Source organism: Mus musculus, chromosome 7 (genome assembly GCF_000001635.26).
Source record: "Mus musculus strain C57BL/6J chromosome 7, GRCm38.p6 C57BL/6J".
Lineage (NCBI taxonomy): Eukaryota > Metazoa > Chordata > Mammalia > Rodentia > Muridae > Mus > Mus musculus.
In genome coordinates this window covers 23942194-23967443 of record NC_000073.6, presented here as the reverse complement: position 1 = coordinate 23967443, position 25250 = coordinate 23942194, and the positions used below count along the sequence as shown (strand labels likewise).

Sequence of the window (25250 nt, the reverse complement as noted above, 5' to 3'; positions counted from 1 at the left end):
ATAGCCCTGGCTGTCCTGGAACTCACTCTGTAGACGACCAGGCTGGCCTCGAACTCAGAAATCCACCTGCCTCTGTCTCCCCAGTGCTGGGATTAAAGGTGTGTGCCACCACACCCGGCTGTTTGTTGGGTTTTAATTTTGTGTGTCACTTTCCATCAAGTGTGATTTTAAATGTTATGTTATTTTGTGTGTGTGTGTGTTTTTGCCTCTTAAGACCATCTTCAGTTTTATATGATTACCTTGGTGTCCACTTTCTGAAAGCAGATTGAGACCTGTCTACATGGAAGTTGTTCATGTACGAGAAGAGACAGAAGCAGAGACAGAGACACAGACTCACCAGGGGTTCCACATGCCAGTGAATTGATGGCAAGGAAAGATGATGTGATTCTAGCTCTCCAAGCCAGTCTGGCCAGAGTCTCTGAGATGTCCTCCTTGGTTTTGTCTGAGTAGCTCAGCCTGTTCCAGTAGCTAAGGCCAACACAGAACTCATGAAATGAACTTTCAAAGAGTTGTGCATTGTGGCTTCAGGAACATAGGGTCCTATGATGCTCTTCCTGTCTCAGAGTAGAATAAGACATCTCTCTCTTCTCAGATTGGGGCTGGAGAAAAATTCTGTCTTATGAGAGCTTAATGTTGCTCAGTGGGCAGTGGAGATAATAAACAAGAATGTGTTTCAGAACAGTAGAATGCTGTAGGGACATACTGTTGAACTCAGCAGAAATCCGAGCAGGATGACTATGCCAGGAGCCTTGTTATCTTGTGTTCAAAATAGGGGAGACATTTGGTAGGACAGACCATCCATGTCAGTCTCACAGGCTTCTGTGTGCCTCGTGCTGTGACTGATATTGTCACAGTCTAGGGAGAAAGAACACAGGAGATGACATCTTACCAGTGTGAAAGTGAGAGGAACAGGGAAAGCTTCCCAGAAGCCATTTCAAAGGACATGCAAGGTTGTTTACCTGGGCCATAACAAGCAGTGTGCAAATACTCAAAGAATTGGAAGAAACTTTGCTGATGTGTCCAGCTGATTGCAGACTCCAGGTAGAGGACTGAAGCTGACAAGAGGCAGGGCTACACGAGTACAGCAGGGTGATGTCCTATCATAAAGGTCTCTAGTTTGACCATGGTTCTCACACTTGTCATTCCCTCCTACTGTGGCCTGTGGTGCTGAGTCTGGAATCCTGTTACTAAGACCCTGGAAGGAACAAGCATAGAGAGGCAGGAGGTGAGGAATTAGAGGGCAGAATTGTTGGAGAGAGAGGGCACAGTTACCCCTGGAGACACTCCACAGCTGTATTTTCATAAGCTTTGCTCTGTGTTGGGTCTGAGGACTGAAGCAATGTAACCTGCGATGGTTTTTGCAGGGAGATGGGGCTGTGTGGGGGTTTGTAAAAGTTGGCAGGAGTTTGCTCCCTAGAGGACTTTCACAGAGACATTTGCGGGCCTCATTCTCTACCTGGGAACCCATTTTGGGGCAGGTGGAACAGGTTGGCTCAGGAAACTTCTCTCGGGAGAGAAGTTAACCTTGTGAAGAAGATCATGTTCCCTGCAAGAAACAGGGAGCAAAGGAGAGACACTTCCCATAGAACAATCTGTTATGTTTATCCAGGCTGGAAAAGAAATCACGGGGCTCTTGTTTCACATACAGCTTGGGGGCAGTTTTGCACCTCAGTCCTCTCCTCTGAGCAAGACGCAGTGAGGTCAGCCCTTCCTGATCTGCTGCCTCTCGTCCACAATGGTCTGCCTTCTAAAGGCAAGCTCCAAGCCACTATGAGGAACTCCAGATATCCATAGGGGGCCCTGATATTCCTCTGCATATAGGAGTTCTGGGCAGTGTGCCACAGAAACCGGCCAGCTTCTGCCCAGGAATCACTTCAGCAGCCAAGTCAAAATCACACAGCTTGGCATTTCCCCTGCAGTCGATCAAAATGTTGCTGGCCTTTATGTCTGTGTGGACAATGTGATGGCCATGGCAGTACTGCACCGCATGTACTATCTGGGCAAACAGCCTTCGAGTCTCGCTCTCCTCTAAAGACCCCACTTTGATGACGCGATCTTGTAGCTCTCCCTCTGAGGCATACTCCATCACCAGGTAGGTAGCCTCTCTTCTCTGGACCACATGAAACAGCTTGATAATGTTAGGATGGCTAAGGGATTTCATAATCCTGGCTTCCCTTCTGATGACCAAGGCATACTTGGTATTTTGGAGAATTTTTGCAGACACAGTAGTAAATGTGGGGACATGGAAGTCCAGTTTTACCACCAAAAAATTTCCTTCACTCAGAGTGGTCATCATCTTATAGTTAGTGGAGAAGTTTTACTCAGTAGAGTAGCAGGCCTTCAGATCCTGCTCCGTCATCAGGCCCTCTATGATTTGGCTAGAAACAAACTTGTCATGAGAAATTAAAAAAAATATTAAAGTCAAGACCAAGAGAATTTTACAGCTATAAATTCCTACCTCCAAAGACAAGAAAAATGTCAGAAACATGTCAGACAATCTAGTCAGGTTCTTGGAATGCTTTGGAAGAGAAGAGCAAAGCACCTTCTAAAGCAGTAGACACAAACTATGACATAGATCAGGTTGACAGCAACCAAGTGCAAACTGATAGAACAAAACAAGGGATCACGGACAGTAAGAGCTGCTCTTTGGAAAGAACAACCATCCTCTCCTCTGATCTCAGCACACACTGAGAGCCAGTGCACCAAGAAAATCAGGTTCTAGAGGAGTGCATAAGACAACAGACAGACACTCCAACACCCACAGTGTCCAGGCTGGAGAGCTGGCTCTGGAGTCCAGAATGTCATCTAGTCCTGAAGAGACCTACCTGCATTTGGTTCTCAGGACCCAGATCAGGTCACCCACAAAGGCCCTAAGTTCAGTCCTAGGAGATACTATACCTCTGGCCTCTAAGGACACCCATACAGCATACTCACACGCGTGACACGTTCCTTAAAAATACAGGCAGGTTTAGTGAGAATTTTGGATTATTTAAAACCCCAGTAATTGTATGTGTTATTCTTTTCCAGGTTTGTGACAAGAGGCTCACAACTACCTGTAACTCTCAGTCCCTAAAATCTGACTCCTTCTTCTGACCTCCACAGCAAGGATGTAGTGCTAAGTGAGACACACATGGAGGCAAAATACTCATACACATAAATGAAAACATAAAATATTCTAACTTGTAAAGTGTAACTTGAAATAATAAAAAGTAAAATGGAAGATAATAAAGAATATGAAAAAGTAAACACATAAATCAAGCCAGCAAATACACAAACCAACACATACACACACACACACACACACACACACACACACACACACACACACACACACAGGAAATCATAGTCAACAAAGTTGAGAGAAACTCTCTCTTTCATGGTCCAAAGCTCCTGAACTCCAAATATAATCTCTTAGCTGGGTTGAACTCAGGTTGCTTTCCAACCAACCTACAGGTTCTGTAGTGCAAGGACAGGAGGCAGCCACATGCAGAACTGTAAGTGGACAGGGGTCTATCATTCCCTAAAATGGTTCTTTGTGAGATCAGAGCAAGAAATGGACCAATGATGTCTAGGCACAGCCCACTGGCTTTCCACTGTCATGAAACTTGTGAATCAGGATTAGTGACAGAGGTGAAAAGGAAGCCCCAGATTTGGAGGTTAGGTTACAACAGCTTATTTATTCATAATTATCAATAAACAAGTAAATAGTGAAATGGGATCACACACACACACACACACACACACACACACACACACACACACACACACACACACAAGCTTTACTAACCTCCAGTCTGGCCGATGTCATCAGGTAAGGCTCTCGATGTCTCCTGTTGCTTTTCGTGTTCCACAGGAGCTGGTTCCGTGTGATGTGGGGTCACTCTCTTTGGCGGCAGATGTCCAGGTGGACTTCATTCTGCTGACCAGAATGACCAGATGAACCAGCAGAATTTGTTGAAAATGCTGTCTTTTTCCCACTGGATGGCTTTAGCTACTTTGTCAAAAATCAAGTGACCATAGGTGTGTGGATTCATTTTTGGGTCTTCAATTCTATTCCATTGATCTACCTGCCTGTCACTGTACCAATACCATGCAGTTTTTATCACTATTGCTCTGTAGTACACCTTGAGGTCAGAGATGCTGATTCCCCTAGAAGTTCTTTTATTGTTGAGAAGAGTTTTCGCTATCCTGTTTTTTTTTTTTTTTTGTTATTCCAGATGAATTTGCAAACTGCTTTTTCTAACTCTATGAAGAATTGAGTTTGAATTTTGATGGAGATTGCTTTGAATTGTAGACTGCTTTTGACAATATAGCCATTTTTACTATGTTAATCCTGCCAACCAATCAATGATCATGTGAGATCTTCCCATCTTCTGTGGTCTTCTTCTATTTCTTTCTTCAGATACTTGAAGTTCTTGTCATACAGATCTTTCATTTGCTTGTTTAGAGTCATGCTAAGATATTTTATATTATTTGTGACTATTCTGGATGGTGTCATTTTCCTAATTTCCTTCTCAACCTCTTTATCCTTTTAGTAGAGGAAGGCTACTGATTTGTTTTAGCTAATTTTATATCCAGCCAATTCGCTAAAGCTGTTTATCAGCTGTAGGAGTTCTTTGGTAGAATTTTTGGGATCATTTATGTATACTATCCTATCATCTTGCAAATAGTGATATCTTTTTTCTTCCTTTCCAATTTGTATCCCTTTGATTTCCTTTTCATGTTTAATTGCTCTGGCTAGAGATTCTAGTATGATATTGTATAAATAGGGAGAGAGTGGGCAGCCTTAGCTTGTCTCTGATTTTAGTGGGATTGCTTCAAGTTTCTCTCCATTTAGTTTGATGTTGGCTATTGGTTTGTTGTATACTGCTTTTATTATGTTTGGGTATGTGCCTTGAATTGCTGATCTTTTCCATACTTTTAACAGGATCAGTTGTTGTGTTCTGTCAAAGGCTTTTTCGCATCTCATGAGATGATCATGTGTTTTTTTTTCTTTGATTTTGTTTATATAGTGGATTACATTGATGAATTTCTGTATTTTGAACCATCCCTGCATCCCTGCGATTAAGCATACTTGATCATGGTGAATGATCATTGAATCATTGAACACATCATGAATGATGTGTTCTTGGATTTAGTTTGTGAAAATTTTATTGAGTATTTTTGCATCAATATTCATAAGGCAAATTGATCCTTGTTGGGTCTTTGTGTGGTTTAGGTATCTGTAACTGTGGCTTCACAGAACAAATTTGATAGTGTTTCTTTTGTTCTGCTTTTGTGTTTGACAAGTATTGGTATTAGGTCTTCTTTGGAGGTCTGAGAGAATTCTGCACTAAACCCATCTGGTCCTGTGCTTTTTTTGTATGGGACTTTTAATGACTGCTTCTATTTCCTTAGGGGTTATTGGACTGTTTAGATTGTTTATCTGATCCTGATTTAACTTTAGCACTTGGTATGTGTCTAGAAAATCAAATCATCTATTTCATGTAGATTTTTCAGTTTTGTCCAGTATAGACTTTTGTAGTAGAATCTGATGATTTTTTTAAAATTTCTGAAGTTTCTGTTGTTATGTCTCCTTTTCATTTCTTATTTTGTAAATTGGATGCTGTTTCTGTGCCATCTACTTAGTTTGGCTAATGGTTTATTTATCTTGTTGATTTTCTTAAAGAAACAGCTCCTAGTTTTGTTGATTCTTTGTATAGTTCTCTTTATTTCTACTTGGTTGATGTCAGCCTTGAGTTTGATTATATACTGCCATCTACTCCTCTTGGGTGTATTTGCTTCATTTTGTTCTAGAGCTTTCATATGTGCTGTTAAGCTGCTAGTGTATGATCTCTCCAATTTCTTTATGGAGTCAGAGTTTTATATGTTTCCCTCTTAGCACTGCTTTTATTGTGTCACATAAGGTTGAATATGTCGTGCTTTAATTTTGGTTAAATCCTAAAAAGTCTTTCTGTATTTCTTCCCTGTTATCATTGAGTAGAGAGTTGTTCAGCTTCCAAGTGTATGTGGTCTTTCTGCTGTTTCTGTTCTTATTGAAGACCAGCCTTAGTCCATGGTGATCTGATAGGGTGCATGGAGTTATTTCAATCTTATATCAGTTGTGGCTTATTTTGTGTCTGATTATATGGTCAATTTTGGAGAAGTTACCATGAGGTGCTGAGAAGGTATTTTCTTTGGTTTTAAGGTGAAATCATCTGTAGATAGTTATTAAATCCATTTGGTTCATAACTTCTGTTCATCTCATTGTGTCTCTGTTTAGTTTCTGTTTCTGTGATCTGTCCAATGATGAGGGTGGGCTGTTGAATCCTCCCACTATTATTGTGTGGGGTACAATGTGTTCTTTGAGCTTTGCAATATTTCTTTTACAAATGTGAGTGCCCTTGTATTTGGGGTATAGATGTTCAGAATTGAGAGTACATCTTGGTACATCCCCCCCCCTTTGGTGAGTATGACGTGTCCTTCATAATCTCTTTTGGTAACTTTTAGTTGAAAGTAATTTTATTTGATATTAGAATGGCTGGTTCAGCTTGTTTCTTGGGGCCATTTGCTAGGAAACATTTTTCCACACGTTTACTCCGAGGTAGTGTCTGCCTTTGTCACTGGGGAGCAGTTCCTGTATGCAGCAAAAATGCTGGGTCCTGTTTACCTATCCAGTCTGTTATTCTAGTTCTTTTTATTGGGGAATTGTATCCATTGATGTTGAGATATTAACCAATGATTGTTGCTTCTTGTTATTTTTGTTGTTAGAGATGGAATTATGTTTGTGTGGCTCTCTTGGGTTTGTTGTGAGATTAATTTCTTGTTTAATCTTGGGTGTAATTTCCCTCCTTGTGTTGGTGTTTTCCTTCCATTATCCTTTGTAGGGCTGTATTTGTGGAAATATATTGTGTAAATTTGGTCGTGTTATGGAATATCTTGATTTCTCCATTTATGGTAATTTAGAGTTTTGCTGGGTATAGTAGCCTGGGCTGGCATTTATGATCTCTTCGGATCTGTATGACATCTGCCCAGGATATTCTAGCTTTCATAGTCTCTGCTGAAGAGTTAAAAAAAAAGAGTTTGGTTTAATTATGACATGTCTGCCTTTATATGTTATTTGACCTTTTTTTTTATTGCTTTGTTATTTCTGTACTGTTTATTTCTTTCTTTGTTCTGTGCATTTGGTGTTTTGATGTGATGGGAGAAATTTCTTTTCTGGTCTAATGTATTTGTTGTTCTGTAGGCATCTTGTAAGTTTATGGGCATCTCTTCCATTACATTAGGCAATTTTTCTTCTATAATTTTGTTGAAGATGTTTACTGTCCCTTTGAATTGTTAATCTTCACTCTCTTCTATGCCCATTATTCTTATGTTTGGTCTTTTCACTGTGTCTTGTATTTCCTGGATGTTTTGGGTTAGGAACTTTTTGCATTTTGCATTTCCTTTGACTTTTGTGTCAATGTCTTCTATGTTATCTTCTTTACTTGAGATTTTCTCTTTATCTCTTGTATTCTGTTGGCTGTGCTTATATCTGTAGCTCCTGATCTCCTTGCTCCATTTTCTAACTCTAGAGTTGTCTCACTTTGTGATTTTTAAATTGGTTCTATTTCCCTTATTAGATCCTGGATAGTTTTGTTCAATTCCTTTATCTTCTTGGTTGTATTTTCCTGTATTTCTTTAAGGAATTTATGTGTTTCCTCTTTAAGGCCTTCTACCCTTTTCCCTATATTTCTTTAAGGGAATTATTTATGTCCCTCTTAAAGTACTCTACATCATTGTGAGATGGGATTTTAGCTCAGAATCTTGCTTTTCAAATGTGTTGGGGTTTCTGGGTATTGGTAGCCTGTGAGCCTGTGAGCCTGTGTGTCAGAACTCCTTGGGTTTTTGCTGTCTCTGGGTGTGATCAGGTTGGGGAGAACTGGAGCACAGAATCTGCTCCATGCCCCAGATTCAAATGTGAAGGATTGTGTGTCCCCAAGCTGGGTGGGGAGTTCCTTTGTTCCCTGGGCCCTGATTGGGTCCCAGTTTGGTCAAGTATTAGGGTGGAAGTGTCAGCCTCACCTGTGATCCTGGGTGTTTCATAACTCCTGGGGGTCAAGCTGCTTCTTGGTGTGATTAGAGTGGGTAGGACTGGAGCACAGTATCTGCTCCCAGGCACAGACATGAACCCATGAACTGGAAGGATCATATTTTTGATGTTATTTTGAGACAGGGTCTCTCTCTGTAGTGCTGGAGCTGGAAACATAGGGCAGGTTGGCCTTGAAACTCACCAGGATCCTCTATCATTATTGGGTATTTATGTGGTTTAGGTATCAGAGTAAGTGTTGCTTCATAGAATGAATTGGGTAGAGTACCTTCTGTTTCTATTTTGTGGAATAGTTTGAGAAGAACTGGAATTAGATTTTCTTTGAAGGCCTGATAGAACTCTGCACTAAACCCATCTGGTCCTGGGCTTTTTTTTTTGGTTGGGAGACTATTAATGACTGCTTCTATTTCTTTAGGGGATATAGGACTGTTTAGGTCATTAATCTGATCCTGATTTAACTTTGGCACCTGGCATTTGTCTAGAAATTTGTCCATTTCATCCAGGTTTTCCTGTTTTGTTGAGTAGAGTCTTTTGTAGAAGGATCTGATGGTGTTTTGGATTTCTTCAGGATCTGTTGTTATGTCTCCCTTTTCATTTCTGATTTTGTTAATTAGGATGCTGTCCTTGTGCCCTCTAGTGAGTCTGGCTAAGGGTTTATCTATCTTGTTGATTTTCACAAAGAACCAGCTCCTCGTTTGGTTGATTCTTTGAATAGTTCTTCTCGTTTCCACTTGTTTGATTTTGCCCCTGAGTTTGATTAGTTCCTGGTGTGTACTCCTCTTGGATCAAATTGCTTCCTTTTGTTCTAGAGCTTTTAGGTGTGTTGTCAAGCTGCTAGTGTGTGCTCTCTCTAGTTTCTTTTTGGAGGCACTCAGAGCTATGAGTTTTCCTCTTAGAAATGCTTTCATCGTGTCCCATAAGTTTGGGTATGTTGTGGCTTCATTTTCATTAAACTCTAAAAAGTCTTTAATTTCTTTCTTTAATTCTTCCTTGACCAAGGTATCAGTGAGAAGAGTGTTGTGCAGTTTCCACGTGAATGTTGGCTTTCCATTATTTATGTTGTTATTGAAGATCAGCCTTAGTCCATGGTGATCTGATAGGATGCATGGGACAATTTCAATATTTTTGTATCTGTTGAGGCCTGTTTTGTGACCAATTATATGGTCAGTTTTGGAGAAGGTACCATAAGGTGCTGAGAAGAAGTTATATCCTTTTGTTTAAGATAAAATGTTCTGTAGATATCTGTTAAATCCATTTGTTTCATAATTTCTATTAGTTTCACTGTGTCCCTGTTTAGTTTCTGTTTCCACAGTCTGTCCATTGATGAAAGTGGTGTGTTGAAGTCTCCCACTATTATTGTGTGAGATGCATGCGTGCTTTGAGCTTTTACTAAAGTTTCTTTAATGAACGTGGCTGCCCTTGCATTTGGAGCATATATATTCAGAATTGAGAGTTCCTCTTGGAAGATTTTACCTTTGATATGTATGAAGTGCCCCTCCTGTCTTTTTTGATAACTTTGGGTTGGAAGTTGATTTTATTAGATATTAGAATGGGTACTCGCTTGTTTCTTCAGACCATTTGCTTGGAAAATTGTTTTCCAACCTTTCACTCTGAGGTAGTGTCTGTCTTTTTCCCTGAGATGGGTTTCCTGTAAGCAGCAAAATGTTGGGTTCTGTTTGTGTAGCCAGTCTGTTAGTCTATGTCTTTTTATTGGGGAATTGAGTCCATTGATATTAAGAGATATCAAGGAAAAGTAATTGTTGCTTCCTATTGTTTTTGTTGTTAGAGTTGGCATTCTGATCTTGTGGCTGTCTTCTTTTAGGTTTGTTGAAGGATTACTTTCTTGCTTTTTATAGGGCGTGATTTCCGTCCTTGTATTTTTTTTTCCTGTTACTATCCTTTGAAGGGCTGGATTCGTGGAAAGATAATGTGTGAATTTGGTTTTGTCATGGAATACTTTGGTTTCTCCATCTATGGTAATTGAGAGTTTTCCTGGGTATAGTAGCCTGGGCTGGCATTTGTGTTCTCTTAGTGTCTTTATAACCTCTGTCCAAGATCTTCTGGCTTTCCTAATCTCTGGAGAGAAGTCTGGAGTAATTCTAATAGGCCTGCCTTTATATGTTACTTGACTTTTTTCTCTTATTGCTGTTAATATTCTATCTTTTTTTAGTGCATTTGTTTTTCTGATTATTTTGTGTCGGGAGGAATTTCTTTTCTGGTCCAGTCTATTTGGAGTTTTGTAGGCTTCTTGTATGTTCATGGGCATCTCTTTCTTTAGGTTTGGGAAGTTTTCTTCTATAATTTTGTTGAAGATATTTGCTGGCCCTTTAAGTTTAAAATCTTCATTCTCATCTACTCCTATTATCTGTAGGTTTGGTCTTCTCATTGTGTCCTGGATTTCCTGGATGTTTTGGCTTAGGATCTTTTTGCATTTTGCGTTTTCTTTGATTGTTGTGCCCATGCTTTCTATGGAATCTTCTGCACCTGAGATTCTCTCTTCCATCTCTTGTATTCTGTTGCTGATGCTCGCATCTATGGTTCCAGATTTCTTTCCTAGGGTTTCTATCTTCAGCATTTTCTCACTTTGGGTTTTCTTTTTTGTTTTTACTTCCCTTTTTAGGTCTTGTATGGTTTTTTTCAATTCTATCACCTGTTTCTTGTGTTTTCCTGTTTTTCTTTAAGGACTTCTACCCGTTTAGCAGTGTTCTCCTGTATTTCTTTAAGTGAGTTATTAAAGTCCTTCTTGATGTCCTCTACCATCATCATGAGGTATGTTTTTAAATTCAAGTCTAGGTCTTTTGGTGTTTTGGGGTATCCAGGACTGGCTGAGGTGATAGTGCTGGGTTCTAATGATGGTGAGTGGTCTTGGTTTCTGTTATTAAGATTCTTACATCTGCCTTTCACCATCTGGTAATCTCTGGAGTTAGTTGTTATAGTTGTCTCTGGTTGGAGATTGTTTCTCCTGTGATTCTGTTAGCCTCTGTCAGCAGACCTGGGATTCTAGATCTCTCCTGAGTTTCAGTTGTTAGAGCACTCTCTGCAGGCAAGCTCTCCTCTTGTAGGGAAGGTGCACAGATATCTGGCGTTCAGACCTTTCTCCTGGCTGAAGATGAAGGCCTGAAACGGCCTATCCCAGAAGCTGTGTCACTTTCATCTGTCTCAGAAGCTGTGTAGCTTCTGTAGTCTGCACTCTCACCTGCACAGACTAGTCTCTGAGAGATCAAGGACCAGAGATGGCTCCCCCAGGTGCTCTGGCAAAGCCCTTCCAGGTGGATCGGACCCCTCTCCTCTGGCAGGGAAGGTGCCTGGATGTCTGGAGCCCAAAATGGGGTCTGCTCCAGAAGCTGTGTCACTTCTGCCTGTCCAAGAAACTGTGTAGCTTCTGTAGTCCACACTCTCTCCTGTGCAGACTAGTCTCTAAGGGATCCAGGAAACAAGATGGCTCCTCCAGGTGCTCTGGAAAAGCCCTCCTGGGTGGGGAGACACCTCTGGCAGAGAAGGTGCCCAAATGTCCGGAGCCTGAAACAGGGTCTTCCACAGAAGCTGTGTCACTTCTCCGTGTTCCAGAAGCTGTGTAGCTTCTGTAGTCCACACTCTCACCTGCACAGACTAGTCTCTGACGGCCAAACCATCTTTTTACTTCCTCTGGGCACTTTGGAAAGTATTTTGAAAAGGATTTTTTCTCTTGACTTCAAATTCAACACAATTAATACAGGTATGTAGATATGTCTTTATTTTTTTTCCAGTTTTTAAAAGGAAAATTTATTTAACAAGTATCACTTAGCATAATGCATCTAAATGGAATTCACAATACAGCTAAGATTTATATCAAAGCCCCAGAATTCCATACAAGTACCATGACAAAACTCTTTTTTTGTCTTTTTTCTTATTAGATATTTACTTTATTTACATTTACATATTATCCCCTTTCCTTGTTTCCCTCTCAAGCCCCCCTTTCCCCCTCCCTCTGCTCACCATTCTACCCACAACCACTTCCTGGCCCTGGTGTTCCCTTACACTGGGGCATAGAGCCTTTACAGGACCAAGGGCCTCTTGTCCCATTGATAACCAACTAGGCCATCCTCTGCTACATAAGCTGCTGGAGTTATGAGTCCCTCCATGTGTACTCTTTGGTTGGTGATGTAGTTCCTGGGAACTCTGGGAATACTGATTAGTTCATATTGTTCCTCCTATGTGGATGCAAACCTGTTCAGCTCACTGGGTCCTTTCTCCAAATCCTTCATTGGGGACCCTGTGCTCAGTCCAATGGTAGGCTATGAGGATCCACCTCTGCATTTGTCAGGCACTGGTGGAGGCTCTTTGGAGACAGCTATAACAGAATTCTATCAGAAAGCACTTGTTGGCATCCACAAAAGTTCTGGGTTTAGTGGCTGCATATGTGATGGGTCCCCAGGTGGGGCAGTCTCTTGATGGTCATTCCTTCAGTCTCTGCTCCACACTTTGTCTCTGTAACTCCTTCCATGGGTATTTTGTTCCCCCTTCTAAGAAAGATCCAAGAATCCACACTTTGACCTTCTTTCTTTCTTCTTGAGTTTCATGTGGTTTGTGGATTGTATCTTGGGTACTGCAACCTTCTGGGCTAATATCCACTTATCAGTGAGTGCATACTATGTGTGTTCTTTTGTGATTGGGTTACCTCATTCAGGAGGATATTTTATAGTTCGATCCATTTGCCTAATCTTTTCACAACTTCGTTGATTTTAATATCTGAGTAGTACTTCATTGTGTGAATGTCCCACATTTTCTGTATCCATTCCTCTGTGTTTGCTGATACCTGAGTTTTTAAAATCTTAGCCATTCTGACTGGTGTGAGGTGGAATCTCAGGGTTGTTTTGATTTGCAATTCCCTAATGACTAAGGATGTTGAACATTTCTTTAGATGCTTCTCAGCCATTCAGCTTTCCTCAGTTGAGAATTCTTTGAAATGTAAATGAAGAAAACATCTAGTAAAAAAAGGGGGAGGAAATCCCCATAAATACATACACAGACAATATACATAAAAAATCCTAAAATATTTCTTTGTTCACAGAATTAGCACAAGTGTGATTTTGAGTTTCATCACACTGACAGGTATAACCTCTCCAGATCCTTATCTGTGTGCTCTGCTGCCTTTGGAATTTTCTGGCAGCAAAAAAGTGTTAAATGCTTGACTTTTATCTTCTCAGAAAATAATTTTGCTACTGAGGAAGCCATTGACAGCCAGAGTGACAACTTTGCCTCTACATTGTTCTGATACCTCTTGTCTCCGGTCTTACTGGCAGGTGTTTCTGATGACTGTAAACACAATTTTACCACTGCCCAGAGTGAAGACATTGCCAAGACCTTTCAGGAGAAGATGTCCAGTGTGGATCCTGGTATCCTCCGTGGTCCTGAGACTTTAAACCTCCTAAGGCTCCTGAGTGTGAGCTGCTTTTTCCTCTTTTCCTCTTTATTCTTGTTGTAGTGAGTAGCTCGCACTTCTCGAGAGAGCATGGAGTGATGTTCAATGATTGACTATCACCTGAGTGGAGTCTAAGATAGCAAAGCACATTTTTTTTCCTAACTAAAATGGAATGACGTGCAATATGTGAAAAATTAACAAACATTTCTTCTTTGAAAACATTTAGTCCTAACAATACATTCTTATTTGTTTAGATAGAGAAATAGAGAGAGGGATTCTGTTCTTAGCTGAGGTTTAAAGTGTTACATTAGAAGAAACAGAGATTAACACTTTGATCAGGTCTTTATAACACATTAACCTGTTCAGGGAAAGTGGATTTCATCTGTTTTAGAGCATCCTGCAGCAGAGTGCAGTTATGTACAACAGAACAGAGGGTGGCAAATAACTCACTTACTGTCAGTCATATTCCAACCAGAAATCATTTCACATCAACAAATGATTATAACCTTACACTTTTAAAATTACAACAGTGAGAACCACACCTGATTCATAAAAGATGTTAAATACATATTTATTAAATAAAGTATTTAATGGTATTAGTAAAGCTGTCTTTTGAGTTTGGAATTTTTAGCAACTCTGGCTTTTAACAGTTGAAGAGCATAGAACAAGGATTCTTAGGGTCTCTGAAGATCAACAGTAAAGGAGATATTGTGGGGAAGCCTGCAACAAAAACTTCACTGCAATGCCTCACAAAGAGATAAGAATCTACAAAAAACATGTGAAAGATGGTACAAATAAAATTTAGAAGATGAAAGCTAACAAATGTGACAACCAGCATCAGGATAGTATGGGTTGCTCTGGTCTCAGCTTGGCCTCTGGCATCCTGATTGGGAGTGAGGATGTGCTGCATTTGCTGTTGATGTCTACGGAGGAGAAGTACCATGGAGACACTGGTCCAGACCATGATGCTCATGAATGTGGCATCATGGGCAAATCGCAAGAAGACAATGCCTACACTGAATCCAGAAGTGGAACAAAACAACTTGCTTTTAGAGTCATTATTATTGTCTGTTATCTGTGGACCAGTGAGCTTAATTGGAATGTAGATGTTATTTAAGACACTGAAGAACCAACAACTGTAACAAGAATAACTTGCCAAATTTGGGACACTTGCTCTGAGTATGAGTTTACCTCTATTAACAGGAACAAGAGTGACAAACTGATGGATACTCAGGACACAGGTGGAACACAAGTTTGTGCTTCTTGCCACCAGGCGAATAAAGAATTCCAATTTACATTTGAGGTCAGTTGGAGGATTTTTTGAAGCAAAAGCCATCATGTTGTTTTGAAATGTAGTGATGAAGAGAATCAAGATATTGGCCACAGCCATGTGGCTTAAAATCACCTGTCTGGGCCTCTGTTGAGAACCAGTCAAGACTGGATAGAAATTATGGACAAACAGAAAGACATTGGCCACAGTCCCAACCCCAAACTGGCAGAGCAAGAGGATCTGAAGAGCCACTTCTTCAGTGTTTTTCAGGAATTTTTCATGAGCAGACATTGAGAGAACTTTACCTGACCCTGGGGTAATGATTAGGTTGAACAGAATCTTCACTATTCTGTTCTATTGTCCAAACTTACCAATTGATTTGTGACTATTTCTTTTCTTGATCAGTGAGACATTATTCTATACACTATAGGAGAATTGTCTGGAATACAATGCATGGACAGTAACTCAGAATAAAATGTTATAGTTTTTGAATCACTCCTGCCTTGAGATATTGTAGTGATGCTACATCTTTATGGTCACATTGGTCAATAACCTACACAATGACACACATTTTAACTCAGCACAGACTTTGCAAATGAATACAGACAGAAAAGAGACTAGTATAATTACGTGATTCCATCATCAGAATTCAATACAGTTGGGAGGGAGGGAAGACTGCAAAGGCATGTATCTTAATCAATAAAATCACGTAATCAGTAACAAGTTAGAGATTCCATCATTAGATTTTGTCATCAGAATTCAATATAGTTAGGAGGGAGAAGATGCTTCAAATGGAATACATATTAATCAATAAAATAACTTAATAAAAAGAAAAGAACAATACACCATAAAATAATTAATACACCTTCCTCATGTTATAGTAACATGTTAAGAACAATGAATATGTTAATAAGACATATTATTATATATAATAATCAATAAGGTTTGTAGCTTAATTCAGATGTAGAAAATTAAGTTGTTGGCTTTTGAGGAATTTTTATACTACTCATCCACACAATAAAATACCAAATATTTTAATATATCCACTTATGTTTTGATCAGGCAGGTGAATATAGGTTAACATATACATGTCCCATATGAAAAAACCCACTTGCTAACAAGATTCATTTATTCATATTTTCTCAATCTTAAGTTTTCTTTTACAAAGTCAGGTTCCAGAGTCTTTGCTGCATCATCTCTACCTTCCCTCAAAAATTATTAACACAATCACTATTATTCCATTTGCAAGCCACTGCTTAGTCTGCCTTTTACTTATTTATATGTTTCTTTTCTTTATTAGATATTTTCTTCACTTACATTTCAAATGCTATCTTGAAAGTCTCCTATACCTTCTCCCTGCCCTGCTCCCCAACCCACTCACTCCTGCTTTCTGGCCCCAGAATTCCCCTGTACTGGGATATATAATCTTTGCAAGACCAAGGGCCTCTCCTCCCATTGATGGACAACTAGGCCATCCTCTGCTACATATGCAACTAGAGACATGGTTCTGGGGGGTACCTATTGTATGGAACACAGGGCCCCTAATGAAGGAGCTAGAGAAAGTAACCAAGGAGCTAAAGGGGTCTGCAACCCTATAGGGGAATCAACAATATTTATATGTTTCTAAAGAACATGGGACTTCCATCTACCATATAAAATTCAAAATGCCAAATACAGATGTGATGTTGAACGCTGTTTTCTGCTGAGTACAAATTCAGAAAACAGACATATCTGTGAGATGAAAGCAAAATATTAACCCATTTGAGTTAAGCTGCAGTCTTCAAATGGAAATAATGATTCATTTTAGCTTTAGAATACAATGTACACTGAAGAAGGGAGAGGAGAATTTTAAGAAGAAGTCTATGGTTGCAAAAGTCCCACCTCTGAGCCAGAGTCAGGATGAAGATGCTCATCTGAAGGCCTGCTTAGGAACCCAACTCCTATAGAAGCATATATTGTAGTACCTGTTACATTGAAGATGTTCTCTGTGTGACACCTTGCTTGAGAAAGAATGCAAAGAAAATCTGAATGGTTTCTTATTCTTCATGTAATGCTGTGAAGATAACCCAACAAAGTTCAGGGTTCCAATCTCATAAAATAGTAGGGTACTTGGACATGACATCCTTCAGAGAGTTTATTATTTCATCATCTGTGGTGTCAGTGTATTTTTCTCTCTGGAGACTTTGGGACACCTCCAATGAAGGAAAATAATTTATCCCCAGAGCAAATCTCTACTTTTACTCTCTAATACTTGATGATGATGTATAGGAGTTTGTTAGATGCTAATGTGTACCTGAATAGAAGTTATAAATGAGTTTTCATGTTTCCTTTGGGAGAATTAAAGTTCCAAAGTTATCCTGTAGTCAGATGTGAATTGGGGCACTCCAAGGTAGAACAAGGGACTCATTATGTGAGTTTCTATAGAGTACTTTCCTCCTTACTATTTCTCCCTTGGAAAATTATGCTGACACCAAGTCCTTCCAGAAAACTGGCAATGTGTCAGTCAGATTCTGTAATTTCCCAGGAAGTTGCTTCATTCCAACTTTTCCTAATTTGTCCCAGGACACATAGTTCTGACAAATTTATTAACTGAAGCTGGCCTTTCCCACCTGAATCCTGTGTTTATTCCCATATCCACTTGTTTGCAGGTAGATCATGACTTGTTTTCTGATATACTCATGAATCCCTATTAGAAACTTTAATATACTTTGCTAGTATCAAGAGAATCTGCTTTGTAAGGAAGGAATCCTGGACAAACAAGCAAGATATGGATTGAGCAATCCTTAAGAAATAAAAAGATTCAACCACACTCATTTATGCTCTAGGCATAATAGAAAATAGGGACTTAATTTTGATTATCAATGATGAAAAGTAAAACCTGAGGTTATAAATATAAGAATTGTATATTCTCTTCCTTTATTGATATTTACACCTGCAGCAAGATCGTCTTAGGCACAGTCAATGTACATATACTAGAATGTATGAGAACAAGATATCATTACACAACATTTTTACTAATGAAAATATCTACATTTAGAAGGGATATATATGGAAATAACTTGTCATTTATTGCTCAGATACCATATGTTTGTCTGGGACAAGCATACATCCATGATTTCTACTGTGAAATTTATGTTGTCCAATTGACAAGCAAATATGGGTTATTAGCCTCAATATATATATATTGGAATAGCCTTACAAGTCAGGAATTTGTAAGAGTCATGGCATGTTGAAAAAATAGGAGACAATACAGTGTTATAAAGGATTAAAATGTGATAAGGGAAAATCAAGAATTAAATTTATGTGTATGTGTAGGATGGAAAGTAGATGAGAAAATATGGAGAGGAATAACTAACACTAAGTGTATTTTGAAAAACTGTACAGAAACATACTGATATTGAGACATCCTGCAATACATTCACTTGCATATTTCAAAGGAGCTTTAATAAACCAGCACTATACTAGTTGGACAGTTCTCCAAGTAGATATCTCATGTTGGATAATGTAAAACTCTATCCCAGGTTTAGGTGGCTTCTTTTTATAGCTGCTTGGCAATCAACTCCCAAAGCACTATCAACCCTACCCCCAAACATCATAGTCTATTACCATACTGCTGGTAATTCTCTAAACCTAGGTAGCTGAAGACACCATATACTAGACACACAGAACATGCAGAAATCAAAGTGGAACTTACTTTGAAGATTTGTATGCTACCTATGTGTTCACATGTGATATAAGAAAGGAGGTTGAAAAAGTCACATGGAAAACTTTTTTAAAAGGTGCCACATACAGTACTGGAGGAGAAAAGTAGTCAGCGATACCATGATACCATTCTCCTGTGAAACTTGCCAGGTACAGCAATTACTGATCCATGGATTCAAGAGTGACATAGATGTTATGGGGAAAACCAACTACTTTCTTATTTATCCTAAGGTTCTGTCATTGAGCTCGAACTCATAAATGGCACTGTTTATATTGTTTTTGGGCAGACAGGTCCTAGCAGGGAATCCAACACTCTTATTAATGGACAGAGAATTGAAACATTTCTTGATGAGTTATTGCTACACCTGTAGATCAGTGCATCTCTTACCCCTCATCAGAGAAGCTTCTTGGATGTTCATTAACATGGGAATTCTCAGTTGGTCACTGTGCAGTGATATGAGTTTTGTATGCCCACTAAGCACTAGAATGTGCATATCGTACCTCTCCCAGCACAGCTTAATTCTCCATAGAATTTGTGGAGAGCAGAATTTTAGAGCCAGAGGTAGTTGATAACGTCAATGAAACAATGTTTTCTGGATACAACAGGGGAGAAACAGAGATATGAACCCACAGGGATTGCAGCCGAATTCACATGATCTGTGGAAGATTAAGCCCAACTATTATAGTTAGTTCTTTGTCAAAAGGATAGAAGATAGACATTTCTTGGAAGACTAAACTGAATTGGGAAAATGCTTTCCTCAATTTACCTGTAGTCAAGTCTGTAGTGCATTTCTTTCTTTTTTTTTATTAGATATTTTCTTCATTTACATTTCAAATGCTATCCCCTTTCCTAGTTTCCTCTCTGAAAGTCCACTATACCCTCCCCCTGCCCTGATCCCCAACCCACCCACTCCTGCTTTCTGGCCCCAGGATTCCCCTGTACTGGGGCATATAATCTTCGCAAGACCAAGGGCCTCTCCTCCCATTGATGGCCGACTAGGCCATCCTCTGCTACACATGCAGCTAGAGACACGAGCTCTGGAGGGTACTGGCTAGTTCATATTGTTGTTCCTCCTATAGGGTTGCAGACCCCTTTAGCTCCTTGGGTACTTTCTCTAGCTCTTTCATTAGGGGCCCATCCAATAGATGACTGTGAGCATCCAATTTTGTATTTACCATGCATTGGCATGGCCTCACAAGAGAGAGCTATATCAGGGTCCTGTCAGAAAAATCTTTCTGGCATATGCAATAGTGTCCGTGTTTGGTGGCTGATTATTATATGGATCCCGGAGTGGAGCAGTCTCTGTATGGTATTTCCTTCCATCTCAGCTCTGAACTTTGTCTCTGGAAGACCTTCCATGGGTATTTTGCTCCCCATTGTAAGAAGGACTGAAGTATCCACACTTTGATCTTCCTTCTTCTTGAGTTTTATGTGTTTTGCAAATTGTATCTTGCATAGTCTAAGTTTCTGGGATAATATCCGCTTATCAGTGAGTGCATATCATGTGTGTTCTTTTGTGATTAGGTTACCTCACTCAGGATGATATCCTCCAGATGTAACCATTTGCCTAAGAATTTCATGAATTCATTGTTTTTAATAGCTGAGTAGTACTCCATTGTGTAAATGTACCACATTTTCTGTATCCATTCCTCTTTTGAGGGACATCTGGATTCTTTGCAGCTTCTGGCTATTATCAATAAGGCTGCTATGGCTCTCTGTCTTCTCTGCCCTGGGAGCAGCCCTCCTGCCTCGGCCCCTCACCCCTGAAAATGTACGCCTGCTCCAAGTTCGTCTCTACCCGCTCCCTGATCAGGAGCACCTCTCTCAGGAGCACCTCTCAGCTGCTGAGTCGTCCGCTGTCTGCAGTGGAGTTGAAGCGACCACAGATGCCAACAGATGAGAGCCTCAGCAGCTTGGCGGTCCGGCGGCCTCTGACTTCACTTATCCCTAGCCGCAGTTTCCAAACCAGCGCCATTTCAAGGGACATCGACACAGCTGCCAAGTTCATTGGAGCTGGGGCTGCGACAGTTGGGGTGGCTGGCTCTGGGGCAGGGATTGGGACTGTTTTTGGGAGTCTCATCATTGGCTATGCCAGGAACCCTTCTCTGAAGCAACAACTCTTCTCCTACGCGATTCTGGGCTTTGCCCTCTCAGAGGCCATGGGGCTCTTTTGCCTAATGGTGGCCTTTCTCATCCTCTTCGCCATGTGAAGCAGCTGTCTCCACTTCCACCTCCCATGGTTCTTTCGTGTCTCGTCTGCCCTGTATGTTCCTTTTCCTGTAACTCCCCAAGAAGTCTGGGGAAAGTGCTTGGCTCAGGGTTTGACAGAGAGAAGACAAATAAATACTGTATTAATAAGAAAAAAAAATAAGGCTGCTATGAACATAGTGGAGCATGTGTCCTTATTACGAGTTGGAACATCTTCTGGGTATATGCCCAAGAGAGGAATTGCTGGATTTTCCAGTAGTACTGTGTAATTTTCTGAGAAACCACTAAACTGATTTCCAGAGTGGTTGTAACAGTCTGAAATCCCACCAACAATGGAGGAGTGTCCATCTTTCTCCACATCCTCACCAGCATCTGCTGTCACCTGAATTTTTGATCCTAGCCATTCTGACTGGTGTGAGGTAGAATCTCAGGGTGGTTTTGATTTGTATTTCCCTGATGATTAAGGATGTTGAGCATTTTTTCAGCTCTTCGGTATTCCTCAGTTGAGAATTCTTTGTTTATCTCTGTACCCCATTTTAAATAGGGTTATTTAATTTTCTGGAGTTCATCTTCTTGAGTTCTTTATCTATATTGGATATTAGTTCCCTATCTGATTTAGGATTGGTAAAGATCCTGTCTTGGTGGCCTTTTTGTCTTAATGACAGTGTCATTTGCCTTACAGAAGCTTTTCAATTTTATGAGGTTCCATTTGTTAATTCTCATTCTTACAGCACAAGCCATTGCTGTTCTGTTCAGGAATTTTTCCCCTTTGCCCATATCTTTGAGGCTTTCCCCAGTTTCTTCTCTATAAATTTCAGTGTCTCTGTTTTTTTGTGGAGTTCCTTGGTCCACTTAGACGTGACCTTAGTACAAAGAGGTAAGAATGGATGAATTCACATTCTTCTACATGATAACTGCCAGTTGTGCCAGCACCATTTGTTAAAAATGCTGTCTTTTTTTCCACTGGATGATTTTAGCTTTCTTGTCAAGATCAAGTGACCATAGGTGTGTGGGTTCATTTCTGGGTCTTCAATTCTATTCCATTGGTCTACCTGTCTGTCGTATACCAGTACTATGCAGTTTTTATCACAATTTCTCTGTAGTAAAGCTTTAGGTCAAGCATGGTGATTCCACCAGAGTTTCTTTTATCATTGAAAAGAGTTTTTGCTATCCTAGGTTTTTTGTTATTCCAGCTGAATTTGCAGATTGTTCTTTCTAATTCGTTGAAGAATTGAGTTGGAATTTTGATGGGGATTGAATCTGAAGATTGCTTATGGCAAGACAGCCATTTTACTATATTGATATTGCCAATCCATGAGCATGGGAGATCTTTTCATCTTCTGAGATCTTCTTTGATTTCTTTCTTCAGAGACTTGAAAATTTTATCAGACAGATCTTTCACTTCCTTAGTTAGAGTCACACCAAGGTATTTTATATTATTTTTGACTATTGAGAAGGGTGTTGTTTCCCTAATTTCTTTCTCAGCCTGTTTATCCTTTGTGTTGAGAAAGGCCACTGATTTGTTTGAGTTAATTTTATATCCAGCTACTTCACTGAAGCTGTTTATCAGGTTTAGGGGTTCTCTTGTGGAATTTTTAGGATCACTTATATATACTGTCATATTATCTGCAGATAATGATATTTTAATTTCTTCCTTTCCAATTTGTATACACTTTGATCTCCTTTTGTTGTCTAATTGATCTGGCTAGGACTTCAAGTACTATATTGAATAGGTAGGGAGAAAGTGGGCAGCCTTGTCTAATCCTTGATTTTAGTGGATTGCTTCCAGCTTTTCTCCATTTAGTTTGTTTGGCTACTGGTTTGCTTTATATTGCTTTTATTATGTTTAGGTATGGGCCTTGAATTCCTGATCTTTCCAAGACTTTTGTCATGAAGGGGTGTTGGATTCTATCAAATGCTTTCTCAGCATCTAATGAGATGATCATGTGGTTTTGTCTTTGAGTTTGTCTATATAGTGGATTACTTTGAAGGATTTCTGTTATACTAAACCATCCCTGCAACCCTGGCATGAAGCCTACTTGATCATGATGGATGATTGTTTTGATGTGTTCTTGGATTTGGTCAGAGAGGATTTTATTGACTATTTTTGCATCAATATTAATAATGGAAATTGGTCTGAAGTTCTCTATCTTTGTTGGATCTTTCTGTGGTTTAGGTATCAGAGTAATTGTGGCTTCATAGAATGAATTGGGTAGAGTACCTTCTGTTTCTATTTTGTGGAATAGTTTGAGAAGAACTGGAATTAGATCTTCTTTGAAGGTCTGATAGAACTGTGCACTAAACCCATCTGGTCCTGGGCCTTTTTTGGTTGGGAGACTATTAATGACTGCTTCTATTTCTTTAGGGGATATAGGACTAAACCCTGTCTCAAAAAACCAAAAAACAACCAAAAAAAAAAGGACTGTTTATATCATTAACTTGATCCTGATTTAATTTTGGTACCTGGTGTCTGTCTAGAAATTTCATCCAGGGTTTCCAGTTTTGTTGAGTATAGCTTTTTTAAGTAGGATCTGATGATGTTTTGGATTTCCTCAGGTTATGTTGTTATGTCTCCCTTTTGATTTCTGATTTTCTTAATTAGGATACTGTCCCTGTGCCCTCTAGTGAGTCTGGCTAAGGGTTTTTCTATCTTGTTGATTTTCTTAAAAAAACAAAAAGAAAAACAAAAAAACCCCAAAACAAAAACAAAATAAACAAAAAACGGTTCCTGGTTTGGTCGATTCTTTGTGTAGTTCTTTTTGCTTTCAATTGGTTGATTTCATCCCTGAGTTTAATTATTTCCTGGTGTGTACTCCTCTTGGGTGAATTTGCTTCCTTTTGTTCTAGATCTTTTAGGTGTGCTGTCAAGCTGCTATTGTATGCTCTCTCCATTTTTTTTTGGAGGCACTCAGAGCTATGAGTTTTCCTCTTAGGACTGCTTTCATTATGTCCCATAAGTTTGGGTATGTTATAGCTTTATTTTCATTAAACTCTAAAAACTCTTTAATTTCTTTCTTTCTTTCTTCCTTGACTAAGTTATCAGTGAGTATAGTGTTGTTCAGCTTACACATGAATGTTGGTTTTCTAGTATTTATATTGTTATTGATGATCAGCATTAGTCCAAAGTGATCTGATAGGATGGATGTATTCCATGACAAAATCAAATTCACACAATATCTTTTTATGAATCCAGTCCTTTTAAGGATAGTAAAGGGAAAACTCCAACACAAGAAGGGAAACTACTGCCTAGAAAAAGCAAGAAAGTAATCCTTCAACAAACCTAAATGAAGATCTATTTTTGTATCTTTTGAGGCCTGTTTTGTGACCAATTATATAGTCAATTTTGGAGAAGGTACAATAAGCTTCTGAGAAGAAGGAATATCCCCTTTTTTGTGGCTAGAATGTTTTGTAGATATCTGTTAAATCCATCTGGTTCATTAAATTCTGATAGTTTCACTGTGTCTCTGTTTAGTTTCTGTTTCCAGGATCTGTTCATTGATGAGATTGGGGTATTGAAGTCTCCCACTATTATTGTGTGAGGTGCAATGTACTTTGAGCTTTACTAAAGTTTCTTTAATGAATGTGGCTGCCCTTGCATTTGGAGCATAGATGTTCAGAATTGAGAGTTCAGCTTGGTAGATTTTACCTTTTATGAGTATGAAGTGACCCTCTTTGTCTTTTTTGATAACTTTGGGTTGAAAGTCGATTTTATTCCACATTAGAATGGATATTGCAGATTGTTTCTTGGGATCATTTTGTTGGAAAATTATTTTCCAGCCTTTTAGTCTGAGGTAGTGTCTGTCTTTATCCCTGAGGTGGGCTTCTTGTATGCAGCAAAATGTTGGCTCCTGTTTATGTATCCAGTTTGTTAGTCTATGTCTTTTTATTGGGAAATTGATTCCATTGATATTAAGAGATACTAAGGAAAAGTAATTGTTGCTTCCTGTTATTTTTGTTGTTAGAGTTGGCTTTCTGTTCTTGTGGCAATCTTCTTTTAGGTTAGTTGAAGGATTACTTTCTTGCTTTTTCTAGGGCATAGTTTTCTTCCTTGTGTTGGAGTTTTCCCTTTATTATCCTTTGAAGGGCTGGATTAATGGAAAGATATTGTGTGAATTTGGTTTTATCATGGAATACTTTGGTTTCTCCGTCTATGGTAATTGAGAGTTTTGGTGGGTATACTATCCTGGGCAGGCATTTGTGTTCTCTTAGGGTCTGTATAACCTCTGTCCAGGATCTTCTGGCTTCCATAGTCTCTGGTGAGAAGTCTGGTATAATTTCAATAGGTCTGCCTTTATATGCTACTTGACCTTTTCCCCTTACTGCTTTTAGTATTCTATCTTTATTTAGTGCATTTGTTGTTCTGATTATTATGTGTCGGGAGGAATTTCTTTTCTGGTCCAGTCTATTTGGAGTTCTGTAGGCTTCTTGTATGTTCATGGGCATCTCTTCCTTTAGGTTTGGGAAGTTTTCTTCTATAATTTTGTTGAAGATATTTACTGGCCCTTTAAGCTGAAAACCTTCATTCTCATCTTACACCTATTATCTTTAGGTTTGGTGTTCTCATTGTGTCCTGGATTTCCTGGATGTTTTGAGTTAGGAT

General features: G+C 39.4%; 1 protein-coding gene and 2 pseudogenes across 1 annotated transcript; 1 reads left to right on the top strand and 2 right to left on the bottom strand.

The window, feature by feature from the left end:
* Nucleotides 1-1768: 1768 nt before the first annotated feature.
* Gm5324 lies at nucleotides 1769-2488 on the bottom strand (annotated as a pseudogene).
* Nucleotides 2489-14087: 11599 nt separating this feature from the next.
* Nucleotides 14088-15057, bottom strand: Vmn1r180 (vomeronasal 1 receptor 180). Its single transcript, NM_206869.2, has one exon. The coding sequence runs from the start codon at nucleotides 15028-15030 to the stop codon at nucleotides 14113-14115; it is 918 nt and encodes a 305-aa protein (NP_996752.2). The 5' UTR covers nucleotides 15031-15057; the 3' UTR covers nucleotides 14088-14112.
* Nucleotides 20154-20798, top strand: Gm10175 (predicted gene 10175; annotated as a pseudogene).